The sequence below is a fragment of the Monopterus albus genome, unplaced genomic scaffold (genome assembly GCF_001952655.1).
Source record: "Monopterus albus unplaced genomic scaffold, M_albus_1.0 scaffold486.1, whole genome shotgun sequence".
Lineage (NCBI taxonomy): Eukaryota > Metazoa > Chordata > Actinopteri > Synbranchiformes > Synbranchidae > Monopterus > Monopterus albus.
The window spans coordinates 14273-42166 of NW_018128366.1; the positions used below are offsets into that span (position 1 = coordinate 14273).

The 27894-nt window shown below is 39.7% G+C and overlaps 1 protein-coding gene across 1 annotated transcript; it reads right to left on the minus strand.

Annotated features, from left to right (window-relative positions):
• Window positions 1-8101: 8101 nt before the first annotated feature.
• Window positions 8102-20935, minus strand: wnt3a (wingless-type MMTV integration site family, member 3A). Its single transcript, XM_020587900.1, has 4 exons — window positions 20577-20935; window positions 15859-16100; window positions 10472-10737; window positions 8102-10378 (listed from the first exon to the last, which is right to left on the minus strand). The coding sequence occupies exons 1-4, from the start codon at window positions 20696-20698 to the stop codon at window positions 9899-9901; spliced, it is 1110 nt and encodes a 369-aa protein (XP_020443556.1). The 5' UTR covers window positions 20699-20935; the 3' UTR covers window positions 8102-9898.
• Window positions 20936-27894: the final 6959 nt, after the last annotated feature.

Here is a 27894-nt window from a genome sequence, read left to right on the forward strand (position 1 = left end):
TAAGGTTTGTCCCACCCTTTTTCATCATTTTAAATCCAGCTATATCCCACTGGAGGAGGCATCAAAGATTAAAGTGTGAACCTGTTGCACCTTGGAATAGATAATTGGTTGGAATGCACAGCATGTTGAAGCAGGGCCTTAAGGACAGCTAACAACAACCCAAACCTGTGATATCAAAACCAGGTCCAGATTTGGCATTTGTTTGTGTTTGTTTGTTTGTTTATTAGTTTTTTTCTTCACTTGTCATGATGTTGCCAAATGACATGTAACGTGGTCTCATGTTATTTATCCAACATTCAGGCATCAGTGAAATTGCTGGGTTTGATTGTACTATGTGGCCCTGTGTGCCCTTTGGGGAGGCCCCCCAGTGTTAGGCCTAACATGCTCCAAAGGTGGTCCAGGTAGGGTGTTTTACTGACAGCTGATCTCTCTCAGTTATGTAGTACCTCAGAGATAATCCTAAACTGACCGAGTAATGAATTGGGAGGCATTTTGGAGGCATAATTGCCATCCTTAATATTATGATGTTTTTGTTTACTGCAAAAATGTTAACACATTTATTTGGCATGTAAGCTGTGTTATCAGTCAGCCATTTTCTCAGTCATTGTTTTGACACTAAAGCCTTCTTTGTGTGTGTGTGTATGTGTGTGTATGCATGTGAGTGTGTTGCTAGATGGTGCACCTGTCTGCCTCAAGGCTGTAAAGACTAGAGCCTGTCATTTCTGGCTGGCACTCGTGGGGTAATGCATTAGAGGGCTTGTCAAGGTAGTTTATTGAAGGCCTCTAACAAGCTATGTCACACTTCTGACAGGGTCAGAGGTGTCAACCTGCTCAGATTGACAGGGAGATGGACACATAAGAGCACAGGCGAATTAGGCTACTACCCAAGTCAATTGCAGGTTGTAGCTCTAGGGCACTTTGCTGCTCCACCAGTACAGTGTGGATATAGTTACGTTTGATACTTAGACAAAAAACAGCAGAAACTGAAATAATTTTCAGCATTTTGCTCTTAATGATATATTCTTTGTAATTGGTTTCTATTCTAGGCAAAGCAGCTTTTGCTATGTGTAGAGCAATGCTATGTTTTGGAGGGATCAATACCTAACTTGGCTGCAAAGTGAATGGATAATTCTATTTGTATGTGATGCACACACAGCTCAAATGCATTTTCTGCCTGTCCAAAGCAAATATGGGATCATACTACTGGGAAACAAATGGTCAACTGGAAAATTTTATAATGATATTATTAGTACATTATGTAACAATAATTTTAAATGTTGTGTATACACATTCATGAACAAATGTGAAGAACTACGGGCTTGTAAGGACCACAAAACAGCAAACAATTTAGTTGCAACTGCAGAGGATGAAAATAATGGCACAATGAATTCTAAGGTCTCAAATCCTTGTTAAGACCCTCCATCTTTCTAACTAAACTGGATCACACCAAGAATCTCGTATCCCTTTATCCTTTTTAGATCCTCTAATCCCTCGGCCATTTCCATTCTTTTTTTTCTCATTTCAAATGGCAACTGTTTGGTTGTCCGGCAGTGGAACGTTGAGAATTCGTCCTCTCGATGAAAGGAAAGTAACTATACTGAAGAAAGGAAGAACAGCTTGACAGAGCCAAGAATGCTACGGATCTCTTTAAGTCCCATAATGAGCTGTTTTCTCTGCTTGGAGCTTGTATTGACATGGAGACTAATGATTTACACAAAGTAATAGATTGAGAGAGTAATGCGCAGGGGTGGGAAAGACAACACGAAGTGATTTAAGTTGTAGACCAGCCAAGATGCTCAGTGCCTCTCTTTGTATGGGGTGTGAAGAGCTTTAATGATATCACTTCTATGGAACAAACACATGCAGAAACATTGCAGAGTTTGTGTGGATCTTCAGAACCACCGTATTAACTTCAAATTTCAAAGAAAACACATCTTTATTAATCACTCCTATCTAACAGACAATTATAGTCATTCAAGAACTGCTAGAAAATGACAGGAAGTGTATGAAACTTTCCTGCGGTTCAAGACCTTCAAATTAGGGCCTAATGTTATCTATATTAAGCCTTCGCACTCACCCTGACTAAGCTTTATTGAGGGAAGGGCAAAGGGGTTGGGGTTGCCTCAATAAAAACAGCACTAAAAAGCAATTACTATGCTGTGAAGAAAGGGACTTGTCAGTAATTTGCTGTCTAAAACCAAGGAGATTGCAGGTCTGGGGCCGATTGGAATTCTGAGCCTGCAGTGCAGTGTGGGAAAAGCAGTGGGAAGGCAAGCACCACCCTTTGTGAGGTAATTACTGGAACTAGCAGAGGCCAGCGCTTGTCCCTGCTAATGATAACCCTGCTCCTCTCCCCTGCTAGTCATCTTGTAATTGATATACCCCATCTCACTCACTTCAGATGAATTAGGAAAACAATTGGGAGAATAAAAAAGCAGTTTCACAAGTTTTATTTTTCCCAGCACTGCCAACCATCACATTCCTACCAACGTTTGAGTCATGCTAAGAGGAAAATGGCTTTGTGATGCTTACATGTCAGAATACGTTTTTACTTTGGTTATTGTGAATGTTGTGAGTACATGGCAATGCCATTTATATCTTCATGGGTTTTACATTCAGTTATTTTTGCCTTCACTATCAAACATATCATTATTTTATGTTTGTACTGTCATCACTGGCCTTGTTGACAAGAAGCATTTTATCACTGATCAAAAACAACATCATGTGTCAGGAGTTTAGTTTCTTTCATTCGCACTACAACACAAAAGCCACATTTTTAATTTGATCCATTGTGGAGAGTTCCTCTTTGGGGATGGAATATACATTTGTATCCCCCTACTTTTAATCTCTCACAATCAAAAACCTTCACAAAGTGAAATGTTATCTTGAGAATGACTGGCTTTGAAACTGACTGAAACTGCTGCTGGAGATATATGCATGCTCACCCTACCGGCTGAACTGCTTTGAGCTACAGAGGTGAAAAGGTGACTAATCAATGAGCATGTCTGCCTCTTCCTCCCCTGTATAACCCTGTCACACACTGATCTGGATGACCCCTTGTCAGTCTCCAGGCTTTACACCCAGCAAACACCAGGGTCCCAGCAGCAGCATATCTGAACGCGTGGGGGGCCCCTAAAAAACCTTCCATGTACATTACTAAACTGAGGAATCAGAGCAAGCTTTGTGGTAATCAAAGGCGCACACAAGCACATGCAAACACACACCTGTAGACAAAATGTAGTGGGTCAGTATATCTCCCACATCTCCCTCTCCCCCTCGCTATCTCCCCAGCTTGACAAATGCTCTTTTGAAAGTACAGAGGTGGCAAAATTCCTTTGTTGGCTTCAACAATACAAGCAGGCACTTCAAAAGGGGGTAAGGCTGCTTTACAGGTGTCACATCTCTTCTGATGATGGCTGTCCTCTTTAGAAATCTTGCAGATAACCCAATATCCTCATTCAAGGCAGGTGACATACTTCACACATTCCCCTTCTTGACTGTAAAAGGGAAAACATACCAACATGATTGCTACAGATGTTAAGATGTTTCACCACAGCTATTAATGTAAGGAAAGAAAAGTAGATTTTTGATGAGTACATACAGTAAACTATAGAAGACTGATTATTTTGCCTCTGTTTATTCAAAAGTTGCTAAAAGTGATTAGCATTGTGTGATAAACAACACAATGGCGAATCTTAAGTTGGAATTTAGTGGCTGAAGTGTTGGATAAAGGTGTGAGTGCTGTCAGGATTTATTTATTTAGAAAATAGAAGTGAGAAACATTATCACTTGCAGACAATAAAAATACAAACCTAACAAGGCAAAAATGATGTAATTCTAACATTCTTCAATGGCATTAGTTTGTAATATTTTCATCTGGGTGTCACATGGAAAAGTTACATGTGTCAGTTTTTCAAATTAAGATGTGCCAGTTCCAGTGTTTTTCATGCAACAAAAATAATATTACTTTTAATAATCTTCCCATTTATGTGTGTTATATGTGTTAAAGACATGTACTGAATCTAAGGGAGTGATCTAATTTCAGACAGAAGGACACACAGACATCAAAAGACTGGCTTCAAAGTCAGTTACATAATGAAATGCCCACACACTGGGTTCAGTTCTGGCCCATCACCTTTGGTGTGTATGACCTATAAACAAGAAAAGCTTTGAGAATCACATTCTTAAAAGCTACAGCCTCTGCTTAAACTTGTTTCATACAGGCGTGTTGAGCATCAGTCAAGCCAAATTTCTCCGATATGTCATCTATCAACTTTTTAACCCTGCTCTTCAACATTTTGCACCCACATTAAACATCAGATGGTTCATCTTAGATATTAATATTAAGCTTGCTTCTTTGTTATTAGTGGTTTTTGTGTTCAACTGAACATCAGAAGGCTATAGGAAGAGTGAAACAGAAGCTGGCTGTAACCAAAGTGTGACTTCAGTAGGAGTATTTACATCGTGTCATTTCAGTGTGGGCCTTTGCACCATTCTACTGTATATATGTCGCTCCAGTCTGTCCCGCAACATCATGGCATTACCGAAATGCATGCAGTTCTCTTGTGAAAGTCAGGGTGAAACTCAGGACACAAAATAGAAAAGGACACTGATTGCAATTAGGCCTATTGTCTCCCATTTATATGGTTATTGGGTTGCAGTCTGGTTGTGTCAAATTTCTCACAGTCACGATGCTATCTCTCTGACTGGGGCTGTCATAGCCTCTTCTGGCAACTATCTGCTAACAAGGTACATCTCACTTGGGTGACAATGCTGCTATGTGGGTCTGGCTGAAAGGAAGGGCCCATTTCCTTCAGCCACAAGGCAGTGTTGCTGCAGGGCTGGACTTTCTGTCCATCCTGTGATCTGTTTCATGTTTTGTACTTGTTTTTTTTCTTTCTGATGGCTTGAAAAGTGTCAAAAGTTGAGGTGTGGAATGAGCTGCTGACAGCTACCCAGTCACTAAGCCAAACCTGAGCCTGGCTGGCTCCGAGGAGTTCATATACAGCACAGTCTGCAATAAGTCTTTATTCATTTCCTATCATGAGACGGGGTTTAAAGGCCATGGCATTTTTTATGAACGTCTGGGAAAATAAGTACACCGAAGTAATGAGCTTTAATCACAGGACAACTTATGAAAGATGGGTTAAAATATGTTTGATGTGGGGGTGGGCAGTCTAATGAATCCACATGAATGAGGATGGAAGGATATCACTTTTTGTGAGGATTTCACTTCAGAGGGGGTGTGTATCAATCTTTCTGTGTGATAATGGGCTAAGATAGCAGCGAGACCTGGCCTCTGGTGGTGACATTGTTGTAGGGCTCAAAGACTATCAGGGGTCCAGCGACTGAGCCGGAGCACTGGTGGGCTCTATTCACATCTAAACCTTAATCTATCTTGTGATCAGGTCTTTTTTGTCACTAAAGCCTATCTATTTCCAGCTTTCATTAATGAGATTTTTTTCTTTTATTATTGTTTCTCCAAAAAGCACAGCTGGCTTCTGTAGTCTCTGAAAAGAATCAAATATTTAGTCCAACCTTACTTTTTTTTTTATCTTTCTTCCTATGACAAATCCAAAGCCAGTGTTTAGGCGTTATGACCTGAATCTGCTGGGTCCATGACTGACAGCTTATCCATATTCAGAGTATGTGAGTGTGATTGCACACTTTGTGTTTAAGAAATCAATGTAATACATCAGTATTATCTGTGGTAGGTTGCAACAGTGTCTTTATGACGAGGACCAATCTGCAGACAGACAGTCTTACGGCTAATTCAGTGACCCTTACCAGTTTCACCAGTACTTTGGTACTTCTGTATCAAATATAAGCTTACCTGCATCATTACCCCTGGAAAGGATTCAGAGTTAGTAGTAGAGAAGTGTTAAAGCTTTTCTTTACAAACAATGTCCCTTTAAACTTTGCCTGATTCAGGAGAAGGCCCCAGTGCTGTAGAAGACATCCTGCTCTGGATCCAAAAAAGTCATCTCCATCTGCCCTCAGTGACTGCAGACCAGGACCTGGACTGACTGGTGATGGCCCCTCTCAGACCTCAGGAGAGCACTTCCCTAGAACCTGTGCAGTTTGACTATCACCCTCAAGTTGACAGTGACATCACCTAGCTTCTTCAGTGAACCCTTTCTCACCTGGACAGAACAGGCAGCACTGTGTGAACCATGTTCTTTGATTTCTCCAGTGTCTTCAGCCTGTCCTGGTGAAAGAGAGTCCCCAGAAGATGCAGGTAGACACCTCCACACCCTCCTGGATTACAGACTATCTGATATACAGACCATAGTTTTTGTGCCTGGGGGAATGTCTGTTTGGACGGGCGGTCAGCAGCACGGGAGCGCCACAGGGGACTGTCCCCTCACCTTTCCTCTTCTCTCTCAATACCTACAACTTCCAGTACAACTCAGAGTCCTGTCATTTGTAGAGAATTTCACAAGAATCAGCAGTTGTGGGGTGTGTCAGTGGACAGGAGATGAGAGGCCTGGTGAACCACTTTATGACAGGAACAACCACCTGCTCTTAAATGTGGCCAAGACAAAGTCATGGACCTCAGGAGGACCAGGACTAAGTCAAACACCATCTCTGTTCATGGTGAGGAGGTGAAGGTGATGGAGAGCTACAGATGCCTGGGAGTCCACCTCAACAACAAACTGGACTGTAAATGCACCACAAAGACTGTCTACAGGAAGGGAAGAAGCAGATTCTACTACCGGTCTATTCTTTTCTCCTCAGCTATGAGCTGGGGCAGCAGCATCAGAGCCTGTGACACCAGCAGCCTAACAAACTGATCAGGCAGGCTGGCCTTGTGCTGGGAACTTATCTTGAACCTCTGGAGTTGGTTGTGGAGAGAAGGATGCTTCACAAACTGTTAAACATCACAGAGAACACCTTACTGTATATCCAGCTGAAGAAGACTCTTACTGAAAGCTCCACTGTGACAAAGAAGGCTACAGAAAGTCTTTCCTGACAAGTGCCATAACACCGTATAATGACTCTCCTCTGTGTCAAGAGAAGGATATGTCAGGCTGTCATTTGCAATTCAATTCAAACATAATTCACTGAGCATAAAATAGCAAACAATGTACCATTGCACATATATGTTTCCTCTATAGGCCACTTCCTAAATCAACAAAATAATTTATTACTTGTGAAATTCAGTCATAAATAACAGAATACCAGTTTGGTTGTTTATGTTGTTTTATTTTGGTGTTAAAGAGTTAACTTTAGAAATCTACCACAGGTAGTAGAACAAACACTACCTGTGCAGTCAGTGAAAAAACAGAGCTGAGGTAAAGAGGCTACAGTGTTACAAGTCACACAACACTGTTTTAAAAAATGTATTTCTGCAAATATATATTTTTACTTACTAATATGTACACAGCATGAAATAAATAATTATAAAAACAACATTTGAGAAATTCATAAAAAATTCAAAAAGTCATTTGTACAAAACTTTGGATTTAAAGACAACAAAAAATTTGAACAAACTGTCCACATAAGACATCAGTCACATATGAAGTGTACAGCAATATTATAGAGCTTGTACTGAAAATGGCTGCTGTGTAGTTTATTCAAAATGACCTAAATGTGAAACTTGTTATGGCTGCTTATTAATATTTTCAGTCACGTTGTAGTGTAATCAAGGGTTAACAATTTTGAGAAAAATCTATACATGCCTGAGATATAGCATCGCATTGGCTGTAAACAATAATTCATCAGCGATGTTACTTGTTGCGGCCTCTTAACAGCTGAGGGGAAATGAGATACTTTTTCAAAAACAGTATGCTACGTTATATGAATTTTTGACTGCACTTTCCAAAAAAAAACAACAAAAAAAACTGTGTCATATATCTTCTAAGATTATGGGAGAGCAACATGACTCATTGTTGCCTTGATGTTTAGCATGACTACAAAGTCCACAAACAACTAAAACAACATAAACTTTATTTTGGTCTATTTGGTTAAATGGGAATTATTTTATGTAAGAATTAGTCAAAACTTCACATTTTTTTCCAAACTACATATATTTCTTTCACAGAAAGAATCAATACATGCAAGAATATACATATAACATGGATCGACAAGCACCCACACACCACATTATCTTTATTTAGCAGCGTTAAAATAAGGAAAGTACTGATACTGTCGTTTCAGTGATTCTGCTTGTTGTTTAGTTTGGAACAATAAGCCACAACTGAGAATCATCACGTGAACAGATTTGGTCATCTTTTTTTTTTCTACAACTGCAAATTTTACTGTATTATACAGAGCTTATATGATACAGCTTAGTTTGCAGTTTATCTGCCATTTGTGTCTTTTCTCATGGAGCACAGAATTTACTTCTCTCTGATCAAATATCAAAATAAAGAATATTATATTTGTATAAATGAAAGAAAATGTGGACATATCCACATATAAATAAGAATTTTCCCCCACACCCAGTCACATGTGACATTGCTAATACTGATAAAAAAAAAACCAAGGAGAAGATGCTTCATATTTCTCAACAGGACAAGTGCTGACCATTCAGATTCATTACAGTTGACTACCTCAGAATAACAGGGGGTTTTCTTTTCTTATCTTTGGTCATAACTCACTATGTTGTTCCAAGCACTGTTACTCTTAAAGGATAAAGCTGCTCATTTTCTCTATTGGTACTGTTTTCAGAAATCTCCATACACAGACTAAAACCAACAATAAATTGCCTCTCCTCATGTTTAATGTTTGTCAGCCTGTCAGTCCTTGATTAGCATGTTTTGCTGTGTGATAGAGCTCCGTTGTTGTCCAAAAACAATTAAAAACACATCAGAGAAACAAACTGCTGAGACTGGGTGACACGTTGTTAGATTACTAAACCCCAGCCCAGCACTCAGTTTTGTTTACATTCTACTAGCTCCTTACACTCAGGTCTGGGTTTTACTAATGAAGAAATATGTCACCCAGTGCAGCGGTGTGTTTCACATTATTCATGGGTAGAGGCAATTCATTGCAAGTTTTAGTCTCTGTATGGGGAGTGCTGAAATACTGTTAATATAGAAAACTGCCTTATCATTTAAGAAAAAGCTTCCTGTGTTTTCACGTGTGTCAGGAAATGTGCAGACTGTGTATTGTCTTAATTGGTCGATGTTCAGTGGATGTGGCTCACATATACTCTTAAATAAAATGAGTAATTTAAAGCAGATATTAATATGTTAGCTTGAGAATTTGTGAATATGTAAACACATTACAGCATAATAACTACATTCACTCAGGTGCAAGTGCATTCTTACCCAAACATCAGAAACATATTAACACTATACAAAATACTCATTCACGCAACAATAATATTAGTTTTCATATATACACACACATACTAATAATGCTGAGGAAGAGAATGCATGCTGTTGAGTGTCTGATCATGTAAATAGCAAATCTTATGTTCACCTTTCTTGTGGCAAAAACAAGTGATGATTACACATTGAAGAAAATGTGACTTTTTCATTGTTTGTCCTATTCACTTGAAAGCATTGGCAGTGCTGTACTAGTCTCAACAAAGTAACTACTTGGAACAGAGAAAAAAAATCACCAATATGGTGTTTGTCAATTAGCCGACAGTCCTCCTTCTCTACGTCAGTACATGAAAACTCTTTTGTTATCTCTGTAGATAACATTGTTGTTCTTCTCGTCAACACTATTGCAGTTCATGCAGGTAATGCTTTGTGATGTTGACATCTACTCAGTTGCTCCTGTTGATTATGGCTCTTCTTAGTATCACAGCATGTTGCCATCGGAGTCCTCGGACAAGTCAGACGAGTTTACAGTCTCTCATGTTTTGCAGAAAAGTTCCTGTATTTGTTCTGCTGCCTACTGAAGTCTTTACATTTTGGTTATATAAGCTGAGAACCAGACATCCCTATTTGCAGGTGTGCACGTCATAGACTCTCACACACTCCTGACAACTGACGTAGCAGCACCAGTGGAAAATACAGTGGCACTTCTCCTTTCGCTTCTCAATCCGGGTATTGTGACCTCTTCCGCAGCACAGGAGGTCACATCCATCTATGCCATGTGACGTTAGGTTGCAGATGCGATCACGAGTGCCAAAGGAACCAGTCTCAGGATTAGGATCACAGAAATTAGGTGAGTTTTCATAATAAACCAGGTCACGCTCTGTGGGGGGTTTGAAGTAGTTGTATTTGGGTCTCAGGGTCTCCACCCACCCACGGGACTCCTTATGTTTCTCCACAACCATCTCAGATGCGCTGTCATACTTATCCTTCATGTAGTCACCAATAACTCGGAAGTCAGGCTGAGACCACCAGCACGTCTTGACCTCACAGCTCCCCGAAAGACCATGGCACTTGCACTTCAGAAACATGTTGTCGCTGAGGGACTAAGGATACAAAAACAATGTGTTAATCAAACATCTGGAAGTAAAAAAATGGCTACAAGACACACACACAGACAAAGCTTTTGGAAAACTGACCATTCTTCCTGCTTCATTGTTATGGCGGTTCATGGCTGAGCGTGCATCAGGGCGATTCTCCCTGGCATCAGCGAACTCCCGGGACACCATGCTCCCAAACTCCACATCCTCGCTGCAGCCACCCCACTTCCATCCCTCACCAGGGGGGCCCTTGCGACGTGTGTCACATCCACAGATAGTGGCTGAACCCTCAGCACAGGCACGGGTCACTGCAAATGCCACTCCCGCTGAGGCAATAGCATGCACAAATGCTGACTCTCGAGTGGCTGGAAAGGGAATTACACATATCTGTAAGATATACAGTATATCATTTGACAAATTCAAAACTGCCACATTCCACAGAAACACCTCTGCAGAAGTAAGTAATCATTGATTGTCATGGGAGTAATGACTTTCTTGGTGCTAATGGTTACTAGAGATGTTCACTTGCTAGAGAATAATCACTGGAGAATGTAGGTCACCACCTGTTTATATGGATATCTGCTTGTGTTTGCTTGGGTTCCCGACCTATACTATCCTATAGAGTTCATTACTCTTGATGGCTACATGTATTTAGGTCATATCAAGGAGTACCAATGTGTGGATTCACTCAGCCCAGATATCAATCATCCTGTCTCTGAATAAGACCAGAAAGGCCCCTGTGTCTGTCTGACATAGCTAACTGATGACTCAGAGGGATCAGGATCTTCCAGAGAGATGAGGGGAAGAAACAGGCCTGACAGGCCTATAATTAACCCTATAAAACCATTTGTATCATATTTAATACATGAGGTTTCTGAGCAAAAAAAATTGCCAAAAATGCTCCATGTATCAAATGTGATACAAAAGAAATATAAATAATCTAAATAATATGGCACCTCTATTCCTATATGCCTGGACTGTCAGTCTAGGCATATATGGCAAATAAAAATCATAAATCTTGAATTTTGAATCATAAATTATATTTTGGATTTTGTTAAAAGGTTTAATAAACATCTCAGTTCCGAAAAATTAGAATGTTCTGGCTATTTTTTGATGTGTCAGGCTTTACAGGGTTAAGAGACTCAATTAAGCTTTTGAAAGGTTAGAAAATGGCCTCACACTGAAGGGACAAACCATAGACACAACGCAGAGATGAGACTGTAGTGTCCAGATACAAAATCCCGATGCTTCACTGTTACACAAAAACATGCTTCAGCATTTCCTGCTTTAACAGGACTCATTATGGGAATAAGGTTGGCTTGAATATATGTACTTGTGTGGTCTTGCACAATCATAAGAAAAAAGACAGAGAGCACAAGATCAACAAAGTGGAAACACCAGGGGTAAACATGAACCAGACAATGTGAAAGAAAGCTAAGAGATAAACAAAGAGATCAATAGTTTGGGATGTACGTGGATGTGTGTGAGACAGAAAAGAAGGCAGTGCATGTGCATGTTTCTCTCCATTAAGGGAATGAAAGAAAAGAAAGAAGTGAAGAGTATAAAGCTAAAGGAATAGGCGCTCCTCCCTTACAGCAGGTTCCAACCAGTTTGAGGACTAAAGGGCATTAGAAACAATGATGCAAGAGAAAAGGTCTAACTACCTCCTCCACCGCCCACGACCTATTACTACTACACAGGTTACTAATGTTCATTCTAATATTATCTGCCAAACCTCTGCTCTCCTTTCTCGATGCTTACTGCACACACCACAGATCATTTCACTTGGATATTGAGTAATTTTCTTTGTAATTATAATCATCATCAATAAAGATGTAATCACAACATATAGAAGTTGTCACCATGCATTATTTAAGAAGATATCTAAGGTTATGGACTTCTTGTGACTGGCCCACACTCTTAAAAAGTGGGCCAAACATTTGTGAGAGTATAAACTGTCCCTACTGCAAAGTAATTCAACAAATTAAACTAATATTTGCAGCATATAAAGAGTTTTGATGTATACACAACAGCTCAACTGCAAGCCAAGTACTGTCAAGTACTGATACTACTTAAAGTGCTCAAACTCTTACTGACAGTACATTAATTTTCACCATGAAGCTGCAAGCTTTTAGTTGAAATAAAATGGTTTTTACACACTTGCTAAAAACAACAGTGCAGAACAGTGATGGGTTATGTGGAAGGTGCAAGTCTCTATATTCACGTCAGTATCACATTGTAACAAGCCACATTTTTTAACCTGGTGTGTGGCTGAGTAATTTTATACTGATGCCACATATTATGCTTGGTATTTCATATACCATTTAAATGCTATTACAGTCACATACACCTGCAATTGCACTTAAATTACCTGGAAACACCAGCTCTACTTGGTTAAGCTGTTTTTCGTAGTTTTATGGCCATTTGATGGTATTTCATGACACTCTGCCTTAAACAATACTCCTCCACCAAACTTTGCCAGACCCTGGCAAGCCAAGTGGTCCGTACAACCTGCTGGGGGGTTGAATTCCCTATTGTGGTGCCACTGTCATGCTGTGTTAGTTCCACAATGGCCCCAGATATTTTATATGAAATTTGTCCTGGCCAGTGATTAGTGGGTCCAAGTTAAGTCATAGCAACAGAGAACTATGCATTGGCTGGACCCTGGTTGTCGGCAGACGGGGAAATCCCTATTCAAATGGTTTAATAAAACAATCTAAAGGGCGTGTGAATGGGGAAAAGCACTTTTTCCTCCTGCTTAATCTCATGGTTGCAAAGATATTGTGCTCTGAGCAGTGCCCAGCAGGGAGTGGGGCTAAGGTCCCCCGATCAACTCCATTTACCACACCCCTTCTTTCTTTCTTGCCCAGAGTTAATGATATACTGATGCACTAGCTTTCCTCCCCCAGCATGGAGAGACATACATGCATCTCATAAAAAGCGACCTCTTAGCTCATCCTAAATAGTTACATTTTCTCATCCTCAGGTCATAGGTCATAACCAACATCCCCTGACCTTTTCACAGTTAGTTTAGATGGGAGTCAGTGATTTAGGCTAATTTATTAGGTGGATTTCCTGGTACAGAGCATTTAGGCAGGGCAAAAAATACTTAAACAGAATGAAGGTTAGATAAGACAGAGCTACCACAGTATGGAACTTTTTAAGTCCCTCCTCATGTTTTACATATTATGTAATAGGAGTTTCAGTTTTCTTTGACCCTTTTAATGTAAGAGTTTGTTTAATAGTAGTGACGGTGCATGTCTATACCGACGTGGGTGGCAATACTTGTGAAGCTGTGACTGTCCACTTCTTATAGCAACGTTGCTCTTCATAATTCTATCACATGACTCATGTAGCCTGATCATACCCATATAATGTGTAAATACCAAGAATGCCATAACACTTCTGGGATTGGTTCTGAACACCTGTAGAGCTTTCTGTTACCTTTCATCACAGGCAGATTCCATCGGTGCATGTTTTGACACTTTAGTTGATGTAAATTAATGAACGCTGAAGTAGACATAGCTTAGAGGCAGGGCTTGTGATGTTGGGTGTGGAGTGAGAGGGAAACAGAGAGAGAGGGAGAAAGAGAGAGAGAGACTCAGACCACGAGGAAGGAAGAGTTGAACATGCGCATGAGAAAGAATATGTCTAATTTTAAAGGCTGGGGTCATTTTACTTATAAGGTTCAGTATAAGTATCACAGTGTGCATTTAGATAGATGAATCTTTAAAGTGTGTGGGCATGCCAGTGTATGATAACATTTGTCAAGAGCAATTTTCATGTACAAATGAATAAATCATTCCCACAAGCAGAAATTGTAAAATATTTTTCATTTAGTCTTCTGTTATGTTAGCTATAACTTCAACTCATTTCACAAAATTACTTTCTCTTGTTTAAGATCCATGTTTTTCATTCTTCTAGGACTTAATTCACCTCTGTAAACCAAACTAATGTTGTTATTGAAGGTGAGGAGAGCAGCAATGGGCTAAATGATAAGAACTAAAGCCTGCTGAAGCCAATCAAGTCTTTCTTTCAGCTTCGCCCCTAAAAAGGCAGGAGGAAACCGACATACAACAGTCTGAACTGCAGGCAAATAGACACCAGTGAGAACAATGGTTCTGTTGCAGAGACAAACACCAGCATCAATCAAATCCTGTGAAATGGAAGCCCCATCCTACTTAGCCCTATCAAAGGCCTATGAGCCCCTGAGTCACTCTCCTTGGCCTCTGACAAAGGCACTTAATCCAGCCACTTTGACCTCTCACATTATTAAGGGCCTCAGTGACCTTAATCCAATCAAAATGATTTACTAAAGCCCAGTAGCTGCCTCCTCTTACTACTCAGTACCTCTGCAATTTAGGCCTGGGAGGGAGGCAATGAGAGGGATGTGGTGGCATTTTGCACCACAAAAGGGCCCGGACTGAAAACCCCTATCGTTAGCCACCTACTTGAGCTCAAGCCTCTTCTATCAACTGGCTCAGGAGTTTATTAAAAGCAATTGCCCTAACTAACTGCCACCCCCTGTGTTTGCATCAGTCTTCTGTAAACTAGGTGACAGGATTAGATCCTGACCCCCAAACCCTTATGTTCTGCACTCATTGTCAGTTTTTTTTTAACTCAGTTTGAACATCAGCAAGAAGGAACCAAGCTAGCAACCTAGAAAACTCACAAAAAGCTAATCATCAATATAAATAAATACTAGAATGTTGGGAAATATGCTTATTTGCTTTCTTGCCTGGAGTTGAATGAAAACATTAATACCGCTGTCATGTCAGTCTGTTAAATATGAAGCTATAGCCAACAGTCAGTTAGCTTAACTTAAAATCTAGTCTAAGGTACTTCAGAAGAAACAGAACAGCAGAACAATCGCAGGGGATTCCCTTGGGGGGAAAAAGAAAAAAAAAGCTCTAACAAGACACAACTCACTTGTCTTAACTCTGTTCATTATTCTGTGCATACAGGCTGCAGAGAGCCTGTTCAATCCAAAGTCTATTTAAACAAGGATTTGAATGGGCATAATGAATGATACACATAGGGAGTGCAGAATTCCCAAAGCAAATATAAGACACAGATAGTATGGCAGAAGATATAATCAGTACAGAGATATAATAAGTCAGTCAGATTTTTTGCAGGTAGCTTCAAGTACTCCGGAGAGGGTATGACATCCAGAAACATAGTCTGGGGCACAGGGGTCAGACAACATCACAAAAGCTATTCCTATACCATGTAATGTTATAAACGGTCAATAAATGCATCAGATCATCCCCTTAAAAATAAATGTAAGGAGAATTATTACAAATGAAAGCCACCTAGGTAGGCCATAGTGTCAGTTTTAGTGATGACAAATTAAAAAAAAAATAAAATTTTGGATGCTTGAAACAATAGGGATAGGGGCCTGACACACACTGAAACTATATTAGAAAAATAATAAGACAAAGTTCTCAGTGAGGGTTGTCAGTCAGAATTCACATGAGTAACATTACCTTTATCTAACACTGGTCCAAAAATAGCCAGATTGTCATTGACTGTGGTGCAGTTCCAGCGTCGGCCTCTGAACTGGTGCTGACACTCTTGGATGCCAATCTTCACCCCTTCAGCGACGCTAGGCATGATTTCCACGTAGTTCCGGCAGAAACGCAGCTGTTTGGGGATCAGGCCTGGGATGCTGCCACATAGAATAGGTTGATTACCCAGTGAGGAATACTGGTGGCCCACTGCTAGTGACCTACAAGGTAAGGAGACGTCATGTTAGTGCTTATCTTACTGTCTGCCTTTATCTTGATTTACTACCACTAAAATTAAAGACCCCCTCGAGGTACAGTGTAATTTTATGTCTGCCTATGTTTGATTGTGTGCATTTATTTGCTGTATCAGATGCTACCATTAGGCATCCATCCTTTATCCTTTCAACTACCCTTTCTGCAGACACCTGGCCTTTGTGTGTATTGAAATTGCAGCCCTGCTGCCACAGATGCAATCAATGTTTCTGTCTAAGATGAAAGTCCACAGTGCACCTAGAGGTCTCAGAGACCTTAAGCTGACAACTTGGAAAACTACACCTTGTTATTAAGTGTCCACACACTTAACAGGCCTTCAGCTTAGGGTAATAAGAGTGCAATCCCTACAATGAAACTTCAGAGAGTGTATTAAGAGTAACACTGAACCCCCCTCCCTTTGAGGACTACAACAAGTGCAAACTTGGTTCACTGTTTACATCTCTCTGTCTCACTGTCTTTATTGCTTTCTCTTTGACTGTCTTTTTTCTGTTCTCTCAATCTCAATTAGCACTTTTAGCATCTAGTAATCACAGAAATTGCATATCCATCTATCATCCAATATGTAACCAGGCCAAATTTAAGGAAAGCTTTGCTGTACTGTGCTTGTACATGATTATTTATCAGTCTATCTGCTGGTATTTTCACATGACAGAAAGCCTTACTGGCCTGTTATCCTACAATACTATTATATAATATATACTATTTTTATTATTCTATTACTATTATATATCCAAAATCAATATTTTGACTACTTGATCATTTAACAATAGAGTTCCTATTGTCTTTGGCAAATGCCTTGCCAAGTTGTTCCAGCATATTAGCTTGTTGGCAAGTTCTCATTTATGAATTCTATTATTTCACAGACACTGGCAGCAGAAATCTGATGATCCTTCCAATAATATAGTTGGTAAGAGTTTCTTTTTTGCACAAAGGACGAGCAGGAGTACAGGCTTTTGCTGCTCAGGTAGCTCACTATCTGTTGACTTGTTCACTGTTCAAGGACAAATCGCTGATCACAACAAGATTACCAAAATTCTGACACTGGCCTTAGGCTGCCTTTTTAAAATCCCACAGTCCAAGAAAAGATCTCAACAGTCAAATGACCCCTGGCTGACAGCTGCTGGTGGCTGATTTCTCTTCATTTTTAAGCTCACATTTATGTTAACAGGATTCAAGGTGTGTGTGAGCATCAGCTGACCCGGTAAGCAAACTATGCTTTTATATCCCCAAGCAAATGTCAGAGTTATGTGTCATGATGGTTTAAATGGAAACTCTCGCCTCATTTCTGCAGACTAGACCGCTCTAGTTAATCATAAACAAGACATCCAGTAAGCGAGCAATGCCAAGTTGAAAATGACTCCAGAGGAAATTTGTCTGCCGTTCGTCTACAACATACTGCTGGTAGTAAACAAGGGCACTCCTATTACAAATCGACCTCTCTTTGGCCCTTGTCAGTCCATATACCCTGAAGCACATCATTCCCAACAGAAACCTGACTCCACATCCTAAACTAGTGAAGAGTTTTTGATTTGCTTCAAATACACACAATAAACATAGCAGAAATGCTAAGTAATTGTGAGATGTGTCCTGGGAATGAAGAGGGGTGAAAACCAGTGTCATAGGCTTGCTTTTTAAATTAGTAGTCCCTTGTTAGTCTAGATTGATCCTCCTTTTTCCTTTACAGAGAATAAATGTGACATCTCTGAATCATCTCTATTTGTGGAAAAAGATTTTGCATTGCAACAACATATAATTCTACAGCAGAAAAACAATGCTGAAGGTAATATAAAAAAGTAATATCAGTTCTTATCAATCCAGAAATACAATTTGAAAAAAAAACAAAAAACGGATGTGTCAACACTGGTACTCATTAGGACGACACCTGTGAGGGTCTTTTGCACATCATTTTTGCCAGGTCATCTTCCTGAACCGTGTCATGCAAAACCATCATGAATAAATGTGCTTAGGTTGCTCCACTCATGCGTGGCTCTGTGTCTGTCCCAGAGGCATTGCAGGGAAACTCTTCCTGTGTTAGGAAATGGGCTAAGAGCAGAGGCAGGGCATGTTCCACAAGGATGATTTAAGGAGCTATTGCCTAAAAGGCAGTGTTGTTAGATACCATCTCCAACAAATATTCAAATATAATTGCTGGTATTTTATGTGTTGTCTGGATTTTAGGTATCTACTAAGCGCTTGTGCCTTCAGCCTCTCTAAGTTCTTCTCAAAAACCTGTTTATTTTCTTAGAACAGCTGCCCTCCAACAAAACAGTTGTTCAGTGTAATTCGTAAAGAAACTAAAACTTTAACCACTTCACAGTTTATGTTGTCAGATAAACACTTGTCTGGTGAAAACTACTACAAATAAATACTTAAACAAAACATATCACATTCAGTTTTTGTCTCAGTGCAGACCTTCTCCCTCTCATCTAAGTGTATCTAGTGCAGGTTTAATGCATATTTCAGCAAGCCCAAGCAGGGTACCTTAGAATTATCACTTTAGCCGTGGGCCCTGGGGCCTTGGAGCTGACTTTGACATCAAGAGAGTATGTTTGAGAAAAGGAATGTGCGGCAAGCTTTCACCTCCAGGTATTTATCTTCTAAGGTGGGGTGGACTAAAGAAGGTGGTGGTGGGGTGGCGGGTGCAGCCAGGCTATGTCATGGCAGGTCGAGAAGAGACAGACATGAATCTGTCTTAGTGCAAACTGTATCCCACCAGACTAATGCTGCAGAGAGGTTGAGTGGGATGCAGATCCACTGGCTCGCTGATGCCAAATTCAAGAGGTTTTCTCAGCAAAACATACCGGGTTGCTTTTCACAGAAACGAAAGCTCTTAGACAACTGACATGGTGTTTGTAAATGAAGAGACAATGCAGGGATATTGAGAGCAATCCAAAAGGAACCAGATTGTTTGACTTGGGATAAGTTGCCATGAAACAAAAAAATACATCACTCCTGCAAGAAGAAGAAGAAAAAAAACATCAGTATTACGTCAAGACCTCCGAACTTAAAGGTGACTTAATGTTCTGCAGTCAAAGATTGTTTGTATTGGTAGGAGTGATACAGCAAACTTGACTTATGTTTACGCTTTTGTCCTTAGTCAGTGACTTGACCCAACCTCCAAAATTGAACCATCAACACAGAGGTTAATTCTTGACTTGCTGCAGGATTTCTGTTGTGACCAAATGGAAACCTGCCTTCCATTGTATCATTTGTAACTGGCTCCACAAAAAAGAAGTGGGAAAACAGCTCTTACAGAGATTGAAATCCAAGATCTTTCCTTACTGGTTTTTGCCAGTGTGCAAGAGAAAAACACAAAAATGACTTGTACTAAGATCCAACAAAAACATGCTCACATGAGATGATAAAACACATGCCATTCATAAATATACTGGTCATCAATAGGTCGGAAAGGAATTAACAGTGACTGCGTGCACTAACTTTTAGAACCACGACTGGACTTATGTGTGCCAATCTCAGGTCAGAGGGCCCGCCATTACATCAGGATTCCCTTCCAGCTGGGCATGTAATTAGTTTTTCATCAGTATTACTACCAGGGGACCCATTAAGGGAAGCAAATTAGAGTACATCCACATCCACTGTCTAAATGACCCCAAATATCTGATGATTAATTAAAAAAAAGACATCATTTGATAATTTAGTTCTCAAAAGAAATTTCTGATTGATTTGTGCAGCTAATGGATCAAGTGTGAAAACTGTGAGGATGTGACAAAAGACAAAGAAAAAGAAAATGGACTCATGTACAGTATCCATTAGATATTCATATAAATTATTTACATGACAGCAAATGCTAGTGTCATACCATGTGTGGTTATTAATCCTTCAGTTATATTTGTTTAAAAGTGAGAAAAAGAGTCCATAAGTAAATGTAATGCTATTTCAAATGTTGCATTAACATGTTAACATTTCCATAAATAATATAACTTACATTAAGAAAAGGCTGTGCATATACAGCCATTCAAATTGCACACATGGGCAAAATAGCTCATACACACGCACGCACGCGCTTCCAAACTTTGCACCTGCTGCACCCTGATAATGATTTTGAATTGGATCTTGTCATTCATGCTGCAAAAGCCGAAATCCTTAACATTTTTTACAAATAGTAGTTTTTGCTCTCTACAGGTTTGTTCTCTGCTACAGGTTTAAAATCCCTCTTCCCTTGAACTACCGGTTTATACTTTGCACCTCAGATAGTTACACTCGTGCCAAACGTGTCCTAATCAAACTGGAACTATCAGCGCACCTATTCTGCATTTAATAAACTAAAACAACTCAAACAGACAGAAAACGGGTCACCAGACGGGCTACTTCTCCCCACTGAAAAACAACAAACAAACAAACAAACAAACAAACAATCAAAAAAAGTCGCCATTTGTCGAGATTAGAATAAAAATAAAACTTACCACCAGATAGGATAACTTGCCATAACGTGCGTAAACCCACAGAGCAACAGGAAACATCCAAGGTATATCATCCTTAAAGTTTCGTAAAACATCTCCAGCAAAATGCCTACACGCACGCTCATACGCGCACTGAGATTTTAACCGAAGAGGGGAAAAAACAGAATCTGTGCTGATGGATTTTTATTTCTATCCTCCGGGAAAACTGAGGGAGAACCTCTCCTTCGCGACTACTCGTGGCACAACTCGGGAGCCAGATATTAAAGGTTAAAAGCCGCTTGCTTTTTGTGACCCAATCAGCAAGTATTGCCAAAGGGTGAATTCTGATTATATGTTCCTCTGTTGCCTAGTCAGGTGGTTTAAAGTCAGGCACCAGAAGAAGCTAATTTTAGGATGCGTTTTAGCGCTCATTGGGAATTGGTCGTATTAACATGCAGTGTGCGTGATATATAATGTTGTTTAAAGGAGAGAGGGAGGGTCTGGGGTGTTTTAAATAGACATCGGAACCCCTGTGGATTGGGTAGCTATAACAACCTGTCCGGATTTCACTCCCTGGCTTGAAGCTTCTAAAATGCAGAAATAAATATGTGTGAATTGCTTGAGACCATTATTAAGGTCTCCAGTCTTTTATTTGCGCCTGTTTGCCATGAATTTAAAATTAGAAGTTAGAAAATGAAAGGTTTCCCCCTACGGACTGATGAATTCACAGAGAATTTAATAAACTGAACTGGTTAAGACCCCCAATGATGAGGCCATCTATTGCATTTATGTGGTATTTATATGTAAAATAAAACCTTTTAAAACTTTCTGTCATTACAGTGCAGGTTCTTGTAATGTATGCTAGACTGTAATAAACTGATGTTAATGTTCTTGTCATAAAATAAAAGGCCATATTTTCAACACTAATTAAGAAGAAACATTTTTCCTCTAACGATAGTATCTGATTCACTGTTATTTTGCTGTCTTCACAGCTTCAAGACTTTAAATAATACACTATAGGCTGCGGATGCCAGACCCTTATTCCAAAAAAAAAATCTCCAACAAAACTGGCCGCACGACTGAGTTTAAATGACAGACTGGCTGTTTCCCTTTCTCAATGTCAAGTGGCTGTTGATAGCTGATCTAATATGGACCGGTCTTTCCATTTACAGGCACTGATGCTTATCTGGAGAATAAAAATAATCTGCAACTTATAATAATTGTGCAACTTTACTGATTAACAGGGTGGTAACAAATAAACAAATCCCAAATTTAACGCAAAAAAAATATTAAATCGATTGAACTGATCCGTTTTTCTTGGATGATTTTGTTTTTAAAGGCTACTGAATAACAGGAATAACGGTTACTTGATAGTAACAAATAGGCCTAGTTTTATTAGGACTTTATACTAATATTAGGGGAGAGAGCATTTATGACCAAAAATCAAGTGCACACACACACACACAGAGGAAATCTAATGTGTATATTAATGAAGATGATGATTTCATATTGAGGAAGAGGAAGCTGTTAGCTGATAATTTGAATTAATAACAGACAGTGCTGCATGAGCCCAAGGTGCCCGGAGTGTTTGGTGGCAGCTGTAACCTCCTGTAATAGTAGGCCACAGCAGAAACTATTTTTATTCCAGCTTTTTGTAAAATTATTTTTAATTCCCTGTTTCAACAAACCCTTGACTTTAAAATTTACTTTAATTGTCCGAAAGAATTTGGATATCTCCATCTGTTTCGGAGATATATGGATCCACAGCCTAACGGAAAACGAGGACTATTTCGCATTTGCCAGTTTTTGTGACTTTTAATGGCCTAACCCATCCTTCCAGTTTTCACTTGTTCATTTGTTCAGTAACTTGTCGGTCAGTCATGCAGTGTGTATTCAGTCAAGCCTGTCCCTGTCGTCTAATCTCCCTAAAGTGGTGATTTGCTCAACTTTAATGACTTTCTGTCGTGGAGAAGCCAAAACATGGTGCGAACATCCTAAAGCCTCCATAGCCAGCACGACAACAGGAAGTTGGCTCCATCTAGTGGAGATTATTCTACACTGCAAATCTGGCAACAATTTTTAAATCATAAACTCTCCTGTACTGCATTAATGTAAAAAAAACCCTCACCTGGTTCTGTTTATTTCATATTTAATGGTGGACTAACACATTTACACAAGTATTGTACAATTTTAAAAAGCAGCAGTATTACTAATTGCAATTGGTAATAAAGGAGTTCAATAGACCCAAAACGACTTCTGATACAACTACTAGGCCTATTACAAAAACAACTGAAACAACGAATGGATTGTGGAGCTCAAAGAAAACTATGCATTCATCATCCTGACTGCATTTGGTAAGAAAGACTTGGCTGCCTTTAATTTTATTAGCTGGGGGAAATCTAGAAGAAGGAAATCTAGGTATGAAGTGTGAAATTTTATGAAGTAGCTGTCAGCACTGGCACAGTAGTCGGCTAAGTAGTTAAATGCATGAGAAAAATGTCATGCTAGTTCAGTTTATAGCACCTGAATGTATAGTGTACTGTATATAGGACAGCTGTTAGTTAATGGCTATAAAAAGCAACTTCACAAGTGTTAAAATGTATGTGAAACAAATTTAGCTTCAAAATCGGTCAAATTATAATTTTACGTAAAGTGATTACAGTGAAGAAACGCTTCCACAGAGGTCTGTTCAGCTAACTGTAAATCGTTTCCTTTCACCTCCATCAACACATTCCTCATGCTCCAGCTCTGTGGTTTTCTCTCCGAAGGGCATCAGAGCACCTCTGTGTGCCCATGGTGACCTCACTGTGTTGATGATGTCATTCAGCAAAATGTCATTAGCATTGAATCATGTCCGACAAGTGAGTCTCGTCATTGCCCTGCATCACGGGGCTCAGTCAGACTCCCACTGTTTGACATAACAGCCACACTAACATCACATTTTACACACATACCGAATCTGTCACATTGCCATGACTTCAGTTTTCAATGAATATTTTCTCCATATGCCATAAGCTGATAATTTGTGCATTCAAGTGTCTCTGTGGGTTGCAACAACTAGACAAGGAAAATAAAAGCAGCTGCTAAATTGTTTTGTGCACAAATGTGACAGCACCACCAGATGTCAGCATTGTAATGAAATTATATCTACTTTAAACTTTAATAAAAATAAAATCTCACTTGGAAGCACATGTGGTCCACACATAGTATTTTTCAATCATTTTTTATGCTTTCAGGTAAAACAAGTCAAGCTTATTTATATAGGCCTAACAACTTTCAAACACATAGCAAAAAAAGCACATGGATGCATTTGAGCATTTAAAACCCCAGCAGAATATAAAGAACAAATACAAATCGAGTTAAATGAGAGAAATAAGATAAAGTAAAATATGTTAGTATGAGTATATTTTATAGATTCATACAGCACCTCGCATCAAGACAGGCCTGATCAGTGATAGATAATCCTGAAAGAGACAAAGGGACTTCAATTCTAGGAAGTACACAGTATTGTAAATGCTCTCTTTTGTAAATTAAACATAAACGGTGACTCTTCTATGTGTGTAACCAACTCTATATGAGCTATAATCTTTCCAAGATAAAGGGGAGTTCACACCTGGAAACAACTCATCAGTTTCCCCTTGTACTTCTCCGTTGGTCTCCCGACATGGGAAGCGGAGCAAAGGGTCTGCCTCTGTTTTGACTTTATCTTCAGGATGGGCATTACCGCAGGCGTTGAAGTCCCTATCTCGCCTGCTTGCCTCTTGGCAATACAGGGTGTAAAAAGGCTTCTGATAAGAGAAATCAAGGGAGACAACTTCCAACTCTTAACATAAACTGTTTTGAAAGGTCAAATTTGCTTTGATAATAACTTCTGAGTTTAACTGGAAGAAGTCGTGAGATAATTTGAATCAAAGAAGAAGTAGATATGAGAATTATCTGAATAAAAACAGCTGTGCAATTCAAATATTTGACCTAAAGTTAACATAAAAATAGACAAGAGTAAAGGACAGATCCCCGCTGCTTTCTATGAATAAAATGGGTATTAAAGGGTTTACAGGTCTCTTAAATAACAGAAATGTGGATTAAAATAAAACCCAATGCTTAAGAAGGTCAGAGTGGTCGTATGCCACGCTGATATCTCACGGCAGTAAAGTAGTGTAGGTGGCTGGCTTGGTTTTAATCCTGTAATTTAAAAGAATTGCATGTCTGAGGCCATGAGAGACAAATAGATCCACCTGAAGGCTTAAAATCGTTCTGCCTGTCTGCATATGCAACCTGTGAAGTTGCTTTCTGTCTACAACTAAAGTCTTAACAGTCTGTGGTGGGAGTTTTGCTCACAGGAGTTTTCCTCAGAGGGCCTCAGATAGTTGTGATAACGCTGAGGTCACACATCAAGCAGGCAGGATGAAACCCTGAAGGCCAGAAAACAAGAAGAGACAAAACAGCTTTAATTATACGTAGGAATATCCGTGCATGTCACATCAGGGTGAAATGTATTTTTTTTAATTTTCTTTTTCTCTGGTCTTTTCTACACAATGTCACTTTCCTCCGGGTCATCCCAGGTCGCAGTCAGCGTAGAGGCAGCTGCTCAGCTGGACATTGTCTTGTTTCTTTAACGCTAAGCAAAGCAAAGCATACTATTCCATTAACACCACCTGTTGGTCAAGAGCATGTACTATTCGCTATACACCTACCATATCATCTGCTTACATAAAGCAACTTACTTTCCTGGCATGGACACTCACATGTCAGTACTTTTACTGTTGAGACATGTGCTGTGTCACTGTAGATGCTCTCTCCAGTGGAGTGAGGTCAACCTGGATGAATAGCCGTGCTTGTTCAAGGGAAAACAGAAAATTGCGATTCTGTAAACGCCATTCAAGCAGAGTGTTTTACAGGTTGCTGGGAAACCAAAGAGTGGATTATATCATGCGACTTTGGCAATAAAAGACCTAGTAGACTGGTTTGATATTAATGTCAGATAATAAAGTCATTGTTTGTAACACATGTAATGTAATTACACTTGAATGAGCAAATGTTTATGATAAAAATGTTCAAATAAGTTAAAAGATACCAATTTATTTAATATTCAAAAGTTCAAAGTCCACTTTTTCAACACTGAGTTTTACTCCACCAAGCATTTGACTTTGCATTAAAGGAATTTCATGTTTCCTCCCACAGTTACACAGCAGGAGCAGCTTAGATGTGTCTACTTAAACACTTTCAAGAACGGACAAGCCACCACATGCTCAAATACAATTTGGATCATGCGTGTGTCATAACATTTCACTAGAAAATGTGCACGGACCATAGGTTACATGCCACCAATGAAGCAGTGGGATTAAGTCCCACTGCAGCTACTGTTTTGGTTTCTCCATACAAGGGGAAGCCTGGAGACCCTATCAGGCAAGAGTTTGGTTATCTTCTAAGCTGTGAGGACATCTTATTACTAAATTAATTTTCTCAATTTATTTACTTTGTTTGTTGGGAATAGTGAAACATTTTTACTCCTTGCTGTTCTTTAACCTCCATTTATCTTCATTCATTAGCAATATCTAGTTGGATTTCTTACTTGGATGCAGTCAGACCATCTCAGGAGGTTGACAGTGCTTGTACTGGGTTTTCAAAAACAACAGCTACCTCTCCAGCTCCTGAGAACTGCTGCACATGGCACACCCGATGACTGAAACAGCAGAGTGGCGCAGACGCACCGTCAGCCTCCAAACTAAGCCACAAATTATGTCTGGTGCATGGAAAAGATCATGTGGCTCTGCAGTGGAGTAAGGGTGGTGAGAACGAGGAGTTTGGTGGTAAATGGGTTGGGATGAACGGATACGATTTACATTCCTCTCCAGGGATGTGATATCAAGACAAGGTCAGACCAAGGCTAATACATACGGCTGAGGAGAGGGAGGAGGAATATGGAATATCATCTTTACTCTTGACTCAAAATTACTATTTTATTCAAATTATTATACCATATTTTGTTTGAACTCAGATATAGTTGGTCTGGCTTTAAATTAATTGCAACTTTCTGGTTCTCTTTAATTTATATGGAGATGGAGCAGATGCCTTGCACATTGTCAAACATGTATACTGTATATTAAAGTGTTTTGAGTGCATCTCAGACTTCTTTCATGAAAATACCTCAAGCTCCATTAACATCTTACAACACATTCCATCTAATTTGAATAGGCAGTGTGTCATGATTCGGTTCCGCTGCTTCCTGTCCCGCTTTTATTTTGACGTTACTTCCTGATTTTGTTTCACCTTAGTTTCGGTCTTTTTACGTTCATCATCACTCACATTGGTTTCACCTGTTTCGTTATTGTTTGCACCTCTATTTAGGCAGCGTCCTCCCACAAAGACACTGCCAGATTGTTCTAGACTCTGGCTCTGACTCTCCAGCATTTCTTCGGTTTTGGCACTTTGTGTTTTGACCCGGATTGTTACATTGGACTATTCTATTCTGCCTTGCCTTCTTGTTACGGACTGCCACGGTGTATGATTATCGACTTCCCTTCGGACTACTATTTTGGATTACCTTTGCTGTATGTGTTTGCTGGCTCTGATCTCGGACTGTTAGACCAACCCATAAGTGTGTGTTTTTTTTTTTTTTTTCTTGTCCTGGTTTTTTTGTTCGTTAGTGCTCTTAATAAAGAGAGGGGTTTTGTTCATCACTTCCTTGTCTGGCCATTTAATGAGTTCACCAAACACTTTTCGGCAGCAGTGCGCGCCGATTTCTAACAGCAGTGCACAGACTAACCTCAATGTAATTGCAGAGGAATGTAATTCTGTGGCCTAACTCTGTAGTCACACTTGGAGCAGAAACAGAGTTGACTTTTCTACACGGTTACCTAAAGGTGACTTTGCCATAGATATCTGATGTCTGTTTTCAGATGATCTCTAAGAATCACATATAAAATTTGTGTTGCTAATTTATGTATGCATGGCAGCTTCTGAGAGAGAATCAAAAATGCTAAAAATGGTATTATTGTCCATTACCAAACAAATTTCTGCTACCACCTAAAACACTTGTGACAGCCCGCAGTTCAACCCTCATAGAAGCACAGGTCAAAAAGTGTTCCCTCGACACCAGAATGAAACAAGCTTTGTTTTTTGGTTGCCGGGTCTAAGAAGAGGAGGGGAGTGTGTTTTAAGAAGGGTGTGGGAATCAATTATCCCACTCAAGAGACATACAGGACCAGTGGGTATTGCTTGGGATTAGTGTCCATTCTTGTCATGTACTGACAAACCCTCCCGCTGATCTGCCTAAACCAGGTGTTATTAAGGAGCAAGGGCTGCACTGGGGGCATATAGGCTTTTGAATAACTGCACTTTA